This window comes from Schistocerca piceifrons, chromosome 2 (assembly GCF_021461385.2).
Source record: "Schistocerca piceifrons isolate TAMUIC-IGC-003096 chromosome 2, iqSchPice1.1, whole genome shotgun sequence".
In the NCBI taxonomy this organism is placed as follows: domain Eukaryota; kingdom Metazoa; phylum Arthropoda; class Insecta; order Orthoptera; family Acrididae; genus Schistocerca; species Schistocerca piceifrons.
The window spans coordinates 819,999,149-820,012,904 of record NC_060139.1 but is presented as its reverse complement, the minus strand read 5'-3'; the positions used below and the strand labels follow the sequence as shown (position 1 = coordinate 820,012,904).

Sequence of the window (13,756 nt, the reverse complement as noted above, 5' to 3'; positions counted from 1 at the left end):
TGCAAAATGTCTACGGAGACCTGGCAGTGAACAAAAGCACACTGAGTGTATCAACACAACAAGGTCGCGCAAACCTGTCCGATCTCCCGCATGCTGGCCGGCCGCACACAACTATGACTCCTGCATCATTGGGAAGTGCGGACACTCTCGTTCGAGGTGATCGACAGGTTACAATCAGAAACTTCTCTACACAACTCAGTGTCCCCGATGGTGGTGCTGACAACACTTGGGGTACTCAAAGGCGTGTGCCTCGCCGCCTAACAGAAGGCCACCGAATTATCATTTGCGCGAAACTGCTTGAGCGTTAGCAGGCTCAGCGTGACGATTTTTTGTCGAACATCGTCACAGGCGATGAAACATGGGTTCGTCACTTCGAACTGGAAACAAAATAGCAATCCATGCAGTGGCGCCATACTACCTCTCTCCGAAGGAAAAGTTCGAGGCTGCACTTATTCTGTTTGATATCCTCCCACATAGTGCAACGATCAGCTCTGAAGTTTATTGGGCTACCATCAGGAAACTGAAGACACGGCTTCAGCGTGTTCGTCGCCACAGAAATGCAAACGAACTTCCCCTTCTGCAATATAACGTTAGGCCTCATACAAGTCTACGCACCCGAAAGCAGATCACAAAAACTTCATTGGGCAATTCTTCCTCATTCAACCTACAGCCCGGATTTCACACCTTCCGACTTCCATCCGTTTGGCCCAATGAAGGATGCAATCCGCGAGAAGCAGTAGGTGGATGATGGGGACGTTATTGATGCAGCAAGACGCTGACTCCTACATTGACCAGTAGAGTGGTACCAAACGGGAATACGGGCCCTGCCAGTAAGGTGGCGTAAGGCACCGCATTGAACGGAGGTTATGTTGAAAAATAGGAGTTTGTAGCGACGAGAGTGGGGAATAATACGGTATACTGGAATCCTGAATAAAACCAACCAGGCCGGCCGCGGTGGCCATGCGGTTATAGGCGCTGTAGTCCGGAACCGCGCGACTGCTACGGTCGCAGGTTCGAATCCTGCCTCGGGCATGCACGTTTGTGATGTCCTTAGGTTAGTTAGGTGTAAGTGGTTCTAAGTTCTAGGGGACTGATGACCTTCGATGTTAAGTCCCATAGTGCACAGAGCCATTTGAACCATTTGAACCAAAACCAACCGGCTTTCAGAAAAAAATGTCTTCCGTTAATTTCGAACGCCCCTCGTAATTTGCTATTTGATGACGCATAGCTATAACAAACTAAGAATTATGACACGCACCTCACTGTACTGTTCACTTAAGTTTTTTGTTCAAAAATGGCTCTGAGCACTATGGGACTCAACTGCTGAGGTCATTAGTCCCCTAGAACTTAGAACTAGTTAAACCTAACTAACCTAAGGACATCACAAACATCCATGCCCGAGGCAGGATTCGAACCTGCGACCGTAGCGGTCTTGCGGTTCCAGACTGCAGCGCCTTTAACCGCACGGCCATTTCGGCCGGCTAAGTTTTTTGTGACAGGTTTGTTATTTCGTTTTGAATGAAAATATATTTCAGATATCTTGAATTATTTCACAACCAAAAGGACTGTTTCATTCAGGATTTGTGGAAGTCACATCAACATTTCTCTTTATTGTCTGTAAATATGTACATATTATGTATTCTTATATGTGTGACATGCTCTATATCCTTGAGGTTCTCCTCCCTACAGATCTGACTACGAATCTAATGTGATCCAATCTAACGTAATCCAAACCAATACCACTGCAGCTGAGAAGAGTACAGTGTTTTATAAAATATGTAACTTCGGGGAGTTTCTGTGCACGTAGGAACGAGTGGAGCTGGTAACGGAACATCACACTCCGCAGCGACGCGACCGCCCGCTGCCGCCTCGCTGCATTCTGTAACAAGCACTGTGTCTTATGCACTCTTTTCCAGCGCGGAGAGGCAGACAACCCTTACACGACCGCCGCCACGAAAGAAAAACCTCGCTCATTCGGCAGCAGAACAACTGATGCATGACTTTTGAAGACGCCATTACGCGAAAAATTTTTGCGGGCTGGATCCTGCGAAGCGAAACAAGGAAGCTACACGCGGTGGAGTGGAGAGCAACAGGAGCTTTTAGCTGGCCACAATGGAGCTGGGCGCGAGCGCGCAAAGTGTGACACGCGGGGGCCGCTTCTGCGCGGGAGGCGGGCTGAGATGTAGCGCAACAGCGGCAAGGCGCCGCCGCTGAATGATTTCAAGGGCTGTCACAACACCACATCTGCATATTGGTGTCTCATATATCAGCCACATTCGCACTTCGAATCATTGCAAAAGTGGGGGAGGAGGGGGGGGTGGGAGTGGGGGGCTGGCAAGGGGAAAGAGGGGAAGGGGGGGGGGAGACAGCCAAACTACTAAGCAACGCTATCTTCTCGTAAGGAGATATTATGTATGAGACCTGTGGATGTAGTTTTTGTAAAGTTTGTGATTTAGAACAGCAAACAGCCACAAGTATGATTTAAAAAAGTTTATTTAAAAACAATCATTACCGGTTTCGGTCAACAATGATCATCTTCAGACGCTATTGGCAGCATGTGGTAAACCAATGATCACGCGTTTGACGAACGTGATCTTCTCGAAAGTAGACATTATGAAAACCTTGGCTGTGGTTCTTTTGCAAAGTTTATAATTTAAAACAGGCCGGCAGCGGTGGCCGATCGGTTCTAGGCGCTTCAGACCGCAACCGTGCGACTGCTGCGGTCGCGGGTTCGAATCCTGTCTCGGACATGGATGTGTGTGATTTCCTTAGGTTAGTTAGGTTCAAGTAGTTCTAAGTTCTAGGTTACTGATGACCTCAGATGTTAAGTCCCATAGCGCTCAGAGCCATTTTGAACCATTTAAAACGGCAAACGACTACAAGCATAGTTCTAAAAGTTTATTTAAATAAAATCATTACCGGTATCGGTCCATAATGGCCGTCTTCAGATGCTGTGGGTGGCATGTGGCGCACAAATGTTCACATATTTAACAAATGCTACCCGTAGCAACTAAAGATGCCAATTGTGATTATGAATGGCTCATAAAATGTGATTGTGCCAAAAATAAAAAAAACTGTATGAGTCATCAACGCCTTGGTTCAAATGGCTCTGAGCACTATGGGACTTAACATCTTAGGTCATCAGTCCCCTAGAACTGAGAATTACTTAAACCTAACTAACCTAAGGACATCACACACATCCATGCCCGAGGCAGGATTCGAACCTGCGACCGTAGCAGTCCCGCGGTTCCGGACTGCAGCGCCTAGAACCGCACGCATCACCGCCTTCTTAAACGGAATGCCGATTTCAGATTTATCATAATTCCATGTTCAGATGGTTCTTACAGTTTTTTTTCTTTTTCTGCAAGGGCTAGTTTTGTAATTGGTCTTATTGCCTAAGATAAACAAAAAAGTTCTTCTTTGGATAAATTACGAAAGATACATTTTCTTTTTGATCCTCACAGTGTACTGCAACTACGGTTCTGAGATGAAAAGTAACTAGTGTAATTCTCGTACAATTAATCAATTGCATTGCTTTTGAATGTGCAGTATAAGAACCATCTAAAGAGTACAGAATATGGATTGAGAATAAATCAGAAACAGATAAAAGTAATGAGAAGTAGCAGAAATGAGAACAGCGCGTAACTTAAAAGAAAATCAAAATTAGTGATCACGAATGCGACGAAGTGAAGGATTCTCCATCTTGGAAGCGAAATGACCCATGACGGACGAAGCAAGAAGGACGAAAAAAGCAGACTAGCACAAGCAAAGAATCCCCTCTGGCCAGGAGAAATCTACTGGCATCAAACATAGGTCTTAATCTAAAGAAGGAGTTTCTGAGAATGTACGTTTGGAGCACAGCATCGTGTGGTAGTGAATTATGGACAGTCGGGAAACCGGGTCGGAAGAGAATCGAAACGTTTTAGATGTGGTGCTACAGAAGAATGTTGAAAATTGGATGGACTGATATAAGAAATGAGGAGGTTCTCCGAAGAATCCGCGAAGAAGGGGGCATACGGAAAACCTGACAAGAAGAAGTGACAGCGCAGAACGCCCTGCCATAGCTCAAGAACACCTGCTTATTCCTCATCTAAAAAAAGCGACATATGTTTCAGATTCAACAGCCACGAAAATTTTCTCGCCTTTGTAGTTGGCATATAACAGATTATGAAAACAGTTTCATTTCTGTTGTACGACCATCTCATGGAAACTTTGACTGTCGCTGTCATCAGACAGCATAGCTATTGTGTATAGTCTGTTTGTGCGCACAACAACAGTGCTTCTTTGTACTTAGAATTTCCTCACGTTACAAGTATGAGTTCGAAGCTGACATTCCGTTTTGTTTTTGGCAGCCAGTTGGCAAAATGCACTCTTAAACACAGTTGTATATATTTCTCTTACACACTGTTGTATATATATTTGGAGCCCCGAAGAAAAAAATTCAGCGTTGTCTGTTTGCTTCGTACGAGGAGGTGCACGCCTGGGTACAATCATGGTTCCGTAGGCAACCGCAAACACATTTTCATGAAGGCACTGGCCGACATGTCTCACAGTCTTATAGGCTTAATCTATTAACATTTCTGGCAATCATTTTTGAAATAATAAACAGTTTATTTACCTTTTTCAGCTCTCTTGTGTTCATTTGACTGCCCTTATAGACGACCTTTCCCTCCTGTACTCAATCCCGTCTACCTTCAGAATTTCAAAAAGCGTAATTCAGTCAATATTGTCGATACTGTAGGTTCGTGCCTTTTACGTTCATGTACGGAGAACGTCATTGGGTCAGTATTTACTTGCGATTTTCAACATTTCTCCGTAACGTAACGGTAATATTCACACTGAAGCTGTCTTCTCTGGTATTGGAGTTATTATACTGTTCATGAAATCTGAGATTGTTTCTTGCCTATCAGAATGGATTTGACATGGTATGTTCTTCGAAAGATCTCAGTAACTGTGAGGGAATGTCATCTACTACTAGTGATTTGTTTCCACAATGGTTATTCAGTGCTCTTTTAGATTCTCCCCACAGTATCGTATATCCTATCTCATCTTCATTTAGTGTCTCTTCCCTTTTCTCGGTATGCTTTTCAACCTCTAAGTACAGAGGATGTTTCGAGTAACTGTGTCTGCGACTCACCAGCCAAACGCCAGGCGACGTGGTAAGTGGATCGAGAGAGAGCCCCAATTGAAAATATTTGGGAGGGGACTTCCTGTTCCGGTATTTAGCTTACAACTTTGTGTAAAATCGAGAGATAAGAATTACTTTTAATTTTATTCTGGCATGATATGTCCCAGTTCAAAAAACTGGCCAGATGCGAGTAGGACTCGCCCATCGAGGGTTCCGTACTAACTTAATTATGAATATAGACAGTTAATCCACTCGGAGAATCGAGAATCTCGACTATTTTCTGAGTTATATTGATACTGGCAAGATATTGATCACAGGGATTCCAGACTTTCGAGGTTATTTTAATTTCAAGTTTGACAATGGATAACAAATGACAAAACAATTATTCTTTTCGTCTGATATAATTCGTAACCTAACCTAACAAAGGTGTCAGGGGTAAAATACAGGGAGTGAAAGGCTATTTACAATTGGTACAAAAAACAGCCGACAGTTATAAGAGTTGAGGGGCACGAAAGGGAAGCACTGGCTCAGGAAGGAGTGAGACAGGGTTCCAGGCTATCCCCGATGTTATTCAGTCTGTACATTGAACAATCAGTACAGGAAACCAAAGAAAAATTTGCAGTCGGAATTAAAACATAAGGAGAAGAAGTAAAAACCTTGAGTTTGCCGATGACATTGTAATTCTGTCAGAGACAGTAATGGACATGGAAGAACAGTTGAACGGAATGGAGAGTGTCTTGAAAGGAGGATACAAGATGAACAACAACAAAAGCAAAATGAGGATACTGGAATGCAGTCAAATTAAATCAGGTGATGCTGAGGGAATTAGGTTAGGAAATGAGACAAAGTAGTAGATGAGTTTTGCTATTCCGGCAGCAGAATAACTGAGGATGATCGAAGCAGAGAGGATAGACTGGCGGTGGTAAGGAAATCGTTTCTGAAGAAGAGAAATTTGTTAACAACGAGTATAGATTTAAACGTCAGGAAGTGTTTTCTGAAAGTATTTGTATGATGTGTAGCCATGTATGGATGTGAAACATGGACGATAAACAGTTCAAACGAGAAGGGAATAGAAGCTTTTGAAATGTGGTCTTATAAAAGAATGATTAACATTAGATGGGCAGATCACGTAACTAATGAGGAGGTACTGAACAGAATTGGGGAGAAGAGGAATTTGTCACAACTTGTCTAGAAGAAGGATCGGTTGGTAGGACGCGGTCTGAAGCATCAAGGGATCACCAATTTAGTACTGGAAGGAAGCGTGGAGGGTAAAAACCGGAGAAGGGGGCCAAGAGATGAATACACAAAGCGGATTCAGAACTATGGAGGCTTCAGTAGTTTCTCTGGGATGAAGAGGCTTCCAAAGGATGGAGAAGCATGGAGAGCAGAATCAAACCAGTCTTTGGACTGAAGACCACAACAATAATTAAAATTTAAAAATTTTCTGATTTATTTCCCCTTTACTTGTACTTGCCAGATCTAATGATTCTACATCAGCCAGAAGTACCCTACAGGGTTTAACGAATGAGTTTTCGAATGTCAAAATTTCTAATATAAATAGTCATATCTTCTGATTGTATTGACTTAGAAGTTAACGTTTATTACAGTGCCAAGGGACCACGGACCGTAGTATGTGATAAATTTCAGTTTAGCACGTCTACCCATTCCTGAGAAAAAGCAATCTTAACAGACGAACGGACAGACAGACTGACAATAAATTAAAAAAAAATTCGTCTGATCTAATTAGAAATTTACAATTTTCGGTGTTTTCCTTTGGTTCTATTGTAAACCTTTCTTCCAGCCAAATTTCATGATTCTAGACCATAGGGGAGTACCATGTAGGTTTTGATGAGTGAATTTTAAGAATCGAAATTTGTGCCGTAAATGGCAGTCTCTTTTGTTTGCATTGTTTTTGATGCTACACTTATTATACTGCCAAGGTGCCACAGACCTTAGTAGGTGAGAAATTTGAATTTAATACGTCTACCCATTCCTGAGAAAGAGAGGTCTTAACTACGGACAGATAACAAATGACAAACTTTTTTTCGTGTAACATGATTAAATATTATCAATTTTTGGATTTTTTCTTTGGTTGTTCTGTGAAGCCAAATTTAATAATTCTAGGTCAACAAACCTTGTAGGTTTTGATAAGTGAGTTTTCGAGCATCAAAATATGTGACATAAATGGCCGTATCTTTTGACTGAATTGACTTAGAAGTTAACGTTTATTATACCGCCAAGGGACCACAGAGCTTATACACGACATAAATTTCAACTTAATATGTGTACCCGTTCCTGACCCGTTTTAACACACGAACGGAAAGACAGTCTGACAACGAATTTAAAAATAATCGTCGCCGCATGATTTGATCAAAAATTCATAACTGGCGATTTTTTTTCTTTGGTCGTCCTGTGAAACCTTGTTTCTTGCCGGATTTCGTAATTCGAGAGCAGCAGTAAGTACCCTACGGGTTTTGATGAGTATCAAAATGATTATCAAAATATGTTACATACACTACTGGCCATTAAAATTGCTACACCACGACGATGACACGCTACAGACGCGAAATTTAGCCGACAGGAAGAAGATGCTGTGATATGCAAATGATTAGGTTTTCAGAGCATTCGCACAAAGCTGGCGCCGGTGGTGACACCTACAACATGCTCACATGAGGAAAGTTTCCAACCGATTTCTCATACACAAACAGCAGTTGACCGGCGTTGTGATGCCTCGTGTAAGGATGAGAAATGCGTACTATCACGTTTCCGACTTTGATAAAGGTTGGATTGTAGCCTATCGCGATTGCGGTTTATCGTATCGGGATATTGCTGCTCGTGTTGGTCGAGATCCAATGACTGTTTGCAGAATATGGAATCTGTGGGTTCAGGAGGGTAATACGGAACGCCATGCTGGATCCCAACGGCCTCGTATCACTAGCAGTCGAGATGACAGGCATCTTATCCGCAGGGCTGTAAGGGATCGTGCAACCACGTCTCGATCCCTGAGTCAACAGATGGGGACGTTCGCAAGACAACAACCATCTGCACGAACAGTTCGACGACGTTTGCAGCAGCATGGACTATCAGCTCGCCGACCATGGCTGCGGTTACCCTTGACGCTGCATCACAGACAGGAGCGCCTGCGATAGTGTACGCAACGACGAACCTGGGTGCACGAATGGCAAAACGTCATTTTTTCGGATGAATCTAGGTTCTGTTTACATCATCGTGATGGTCGCATCCGTGTTTGGCGACATCGCGCTGAACGCACATTGGAAGCGCGTATGCGTCATCGCCATGCTGGAGTATCACCCGGCGTTATGGTATGGGGTGCCATTGGTTACGCGTCTCGGTCACCTTTTGTTCGCATTGACGGCACTTTGAACAGTGGACGGTACATTTCAGATGTGTTACGACCCGTGGCTCTACCCTTCCTTCGATCCCTGCGAAACCCTACATTTCAGCAGGATAATTCACGACCGCATGATGCAGGTCCTGTACGGGCCTTTCTGGATACAGAAAATGTTTGACTGCTGCCCTAGCCAGCACATTCTCCAGATCTCTCACCAATTGAAAACGTCTAGTCAATGGTGGCCGAGCAACTGGCTCGTCACAATACGCCAGTCACTACTCTTGATGAAGTGTGGTATCGTGTTGAAGCTGCATGGGCAGCTGTGCCTGTACGTACCATCCAAGCTCTGTTTGACTCAATGCCCAGGTGTATCAAGGCCGTTATTACGGCCAGAGGTGGTTGTTCTGGGTACTGATTTCTCAGGATCTATGCACCCAAATTGCGTGAAAATGTAATCACATGTCAGTTCTAGTATAATATATTTGACCAATGAATACCCGTTTATCATGTGCATTTCGTCTTGGTGTAGCAATTTTAATGGCCAGTAGTATAAATGGCCGTGTCTTTTTGATTGCAATGACCCACAAGGTTCAATTTTGTACGCTAGCAAGAGACTATAGATCTTAGTATGTGACATAAATTTCAATTTGCTACATCAACTCGTTTATGAGAAAAAGGGGTTTTAACTGTCGAACAGGCAGACGGTCAAGAAGTATAAGGGTTTCCTTTTTACCGTCTGAGGTACAGAACCCTAAAAATATAAAATCATAGGAGATATGAACAGGTATTTGTTTACGTGTATACAGTGCGGCGTCGATACCTCTTTCGGCATGTGATGCGTACCTATGTCCCTCTTCCCTATCCAAAATACATAAAACAGCAAAAAAAGTCCACGGTGTCTCGTGCAGCAGTGCTGCGCTTCTACGGTAATGTACAGGTCTTCATGGTCGTTGTGAGCTGAGTGGGCTGGACTTGCCAGAGGCGCCAAAACAAGTGTGTCCCGGAGGACACTTGAAGACGCGGCCCGTTCCTCGGCAGCGGGCGCGGCGGCGGCGGCTCTGCGAGGGCCCACTCACCGGAGAGGACCCGAAGGGCGACTGTGGGCGGCCAGAAGGCGCTGCGACTCGTCGGCGCGCCTCACCTCGTCTCTCTCTCCGCCGTCTTGCAGACGCCAAGACCCGGCCGAGGGCCTCCTAATGACCGCCAAGCCACGCTAATGATGGCCGCGTAATGGTACTCATCACCGACCTGATAATTATTACAGCCGCAATTCGGCATTTAGCCGAAATCCCAGAATGAGCAAGTGCTCCAGCGGATCTTGGAAATCGGACACTGTGCCCTGGGACAGATGACGTCTCGTGTAACGGAGGCTATTAGCTACAGCGGCGTCTTCGTTTGCGTACCTGAGACAGGGTAATGTAACCAGAAATGCTCGTCCGATTTGGCATGGGATACTACCCCTGCAAGCACTCTCCCTCCTCCCTCCCCCTGCTCCCAAGGTACGTAGCGTAGTTCAAAGCTGAGAGAAGAATATGAGAACTTTAGTCTAATATGCTACCATGTAACAACAGATCTGCGGGTAGAACACGTTGATGTAATCGACATGAATATGGAAACAAATCGGTAAAACTAAAGACAGTTTAATTTACAATAACATTTAGCGTACGAATTATGCAACACGCTAAATGAATTCTTTACCATGTAACACAGATGCTACGAGAAGCAGGGGGCGTTCAGTAAGTAATGCAACATATGTTTTCTCTCGGTCAGTTACGACTGAAAAATGTGTAATTTGCTGTGGCACATCAAGGGATATTCCCGCTTCAGCCCATATAGTTTTATGAAGTTCCAACTAGTGGCGATGCCGTAAGTAGCTTTCAAAATGGCGTCTGCAGTGGAGGTACGTTCCAAATGGTTCAAAAGGCTCTGAGCACTGTGGGGCTTAACATCTGAGGTCATCAGTCCTCTAGACTTAAAACTACTCAAACCAACTAACCTAAGGACGTCACACACATCCATGCCCGAGGCAGGATTCGAACCTGCGACCGTAGCAGCAGCGCGGTTCCGGACTGAAGCACCCGTAACCGCTCGGCCACAATTGCCTGCTGGAGGTACGTTCCAAGCAGAGTGCTGTCCCTGAGTTTCTTATGGCGGTAAGCAGAATATCGCAGATATTTATAAGCATTTGCAGAATGTCCACGAATACCTGGAAGTTAAAAAAAGCACGTTGAGCCGTTGGGCGAGGCGTCGCCAATGTCGAAACAAAGTAGCGCAAACTTGTCAGATCTCCCGCGTGTCAGCCGGCCTCACACAGCTATGACTCCTGCAGTGTTGAAACGTGCGGACACTCTCATCCGAAGTGACCGTAAGATCACAAACACCTCGCCTCTCAACTAGACACACTCGTCCACCAGTTGGGTACTCAAAAGTGTGTGCCTGCAGCGATCCTCAGCTCCAAACAGAAGACCATAAAGAGCAACGAAGGATCATCTGTGCGAAATTGCTTGCGAGTTACGAAGCTGATCGTGACAATTTCTCGTCGGACATTATCACAGGCTATGAAACATAAGTTCATCGCATCGAACCCGAAATAAAACGTCAATCGAAGGAGTGGCGCCTCCGAAGAAAATGTTCAAAGCCGCACCATCAGCCGATAAAGTCATGGCGACGGTCTTCATGGACTCTGAAGGAGTTATTCTGTTTGCTGTACTCCACGGTGCAACGATCAACCCTGAAGTGGATTGCTCTACTCTCAGCAAATTGAAGAAACGACTTCAGCTTGTTTGTCGCCACAAAAATGCGAACAAACTTCAGAACTTCAGTGGACTGTTCGTATTCATTCAATCTACAGCCCCGGTCTCGCACCTTCCGACTTCCACGTGTTTGACTCAATGCAGGATGCACTCCGCGGGAAGCACTACATTCGTGATGCGAAGGTTATTCATGCAAAGACGTTGGCCCGACTTCGACTAGTAGAATGGAACCATGCGGGCGTACAGGTCGTCCCATTAAGATGGTGTAAGGCCGCCGCAAAGCCAAAGAAATCAGAAATAATATGGTTTATTGGAGTCCTGAAGAAAACCTGCTTTCAGAAAAAAATGTGTAGAGTTACTTATTAAACGCCCCTCGTTATAAAGATATTATCAGAGACTTGGAATTTCAACAAGAGACAATGCGGAAGTTTACTGGAAATGGCTTACTGGAGAAAAAACTTGGATGAATCATGTACTAAATGGTAGCTTACGAGAATTTCTGAAAGTAGAGCGAATAATGTTACTGACAATGCTAATAAAGCTCCTGCTTTATTATGAACACCTCGAGAGGATGATTGTGATTGTCACAATTGATCACTCCAAATAGCCGGAAGGAATGGGGTCGTCCAGCTAAGAGACGGTATAAGTTGACGGCGCGTTGGAGGATACAAACAAGGGCTAAAAGAGGGATACAGACAAGGGCTAAAAGAGACCAGAAGTCCAAAAAGTGCGAAAGCCGTAGAACAGTTAAACTATACATGTCAAAAGGGAAGAATTGTCAACCAGAGACCACTGCTTTTCCGTTAGATTCCTTGTTGTTGTGTCTGTAGTATACACTGTGCTGTACTGTAAAGGAATCAGCGAGTGATATAAAGATCAGCTGTGCAATTCATGGTCTAGGTTCCTCGAAATGCCTACAAGATCGAAGTAACTCGCTCCTGAACGGAGAGACTTCTTATGCTTGTATCTAACATCAACTACTTCAGAACTTACGGAAAGGTTTTTTTTAAATCACCTCTACCAGTCACAAACTTTGTCAACTATTGTATTACTTATTTATTTAGCGACATGTTTCGAGGGTTATACCTCATCTTCAGGCTAAATGGCATTACAAAAAACAAATTTACAAGAAGATCATACTGATGTTACATAGTCTTTTCGTAAATGCTGTGGTCATCCTGTGGAAGAAGAGAAAACTTAGTAAGATTCCACAGGATGACCACAGCATTTACGAAAAGACTATGTAACATCAGTATGATCTTACTGTAAAGTTGCTTTTTGTAATGCCATTTAGCCTGAAGATGAGGTATAACCCTCGAAACATGTCGCTAAATAAATAAGTAATACAATAGTTGACAAAGTTTGTGACTGGTAGCGGTAATTTTAAAAAACCTTTACATATTTCTTGAGACAGTCACGGTCGAAAAATAGTCAAAATGGCTTCAAATACTTCAGAACTTTCTTCTACTTAACTAAAGCCCGAAATCTTTTGGCAAAAATTAAAGCGACAAAAAAAGTTATTTGCAGGAAGCAGGACACGAAGTTTTCAGATCATATTTCGTTTTCTCACTACGGTTATCACATTTTATTACAGCCGCTTATGACATTGCTAACCGCAGTGATGGTGAACAAGAATTGCAGGACCTGTTGAAGGTAATGAACAGTCTAATGACTACAGAATATGGATTGACAATAAACCGAAGAAAGATGCAAGTAATGAGGAGTAGCAGAAATGAGATTATCAATCAAAACTGGTGACCACGAACTATACAATGTTCGCAATTTCGCTACAGTGGACGCACAGTAACACATAAAAGACGACAAAAACTGTTGAGTAATGGAGGTAAAGAGAGCAGTTCTAGCCAAAAGAAGTCTACTAGTATCAAACATCGGCCTTGATTTGAAGAAATTTCTGTGAATGTACGTTGGTCACTGCACTAAAACAATGGCTGTGGGAAAACCGAAAAAGAAGAGTATCGAAGTGTTTGAGATGATACGATATAGAAGGGTACTGAAAATTAGGTGGACTGATAAGGAATGCAGAGGTTCTCCAGACAATCGGCAAAAAAAGTAACATATGGAAAACGCTAACAAGAAATAGGTTCAGGACGATAGGACGTGTGCTAGAACATCAGACATCCAAAGGAAGCTGTGGATAAACACTGTAGGGGAAGCCAGAGATTGATGAAAATTCAACAAATAATTGAGAATGTAAGATATAAGTGCTTCTCTGAGATGAAGAGGTTGGCACAAGAGACGAATTTGTAGGGAGGCGCTTCGAATTAGTCAGAGGACTAGCGACTAAAAAAAAAATTAACCGCAGATTGTAGGGAAGCAGCCTACTCACGCCTTATAAAATTCACATCAGTCTTTACATTGTGTGCCAGCCTAGTCCGCTGTAACTAGCTCTGACGTCATAAATATTGCGCAATACTTTAAAATTAAGTAAATAACCTGAAACGTTTCTAGCATGTCAGGAGTAATACAAAATCAATATGTGTTGGATATCAGTTCAATAACTTT

At 43.6% G+C, this 13,756-nt stretch overlaps 1 protein-coding gene across 1 annotated transcript in view; it reads left to right on the top strand.

Moving 5' to 3' along the window:
• Positions 1–2,000, top strand: part of LOC124775896 (lysine-rich arabinogalactan protein 19-like) — a 90,398-nt gene extending 88,398 nt beyond the window's left edge. Inside the window, exon 4 of the mRNA XM_047250730.1 lies at positions 1,917–2,000. Coding sequence (XP_047106686.1) covers positions 1,917–2,000 — 84 coding nt within the window. The remainder of the gene's footprint in view (positions 1–1,916) is intronic.
• The last annotated feature ends 11,756 nt before the right edge of the window (positions 2,001–13,756 follow it).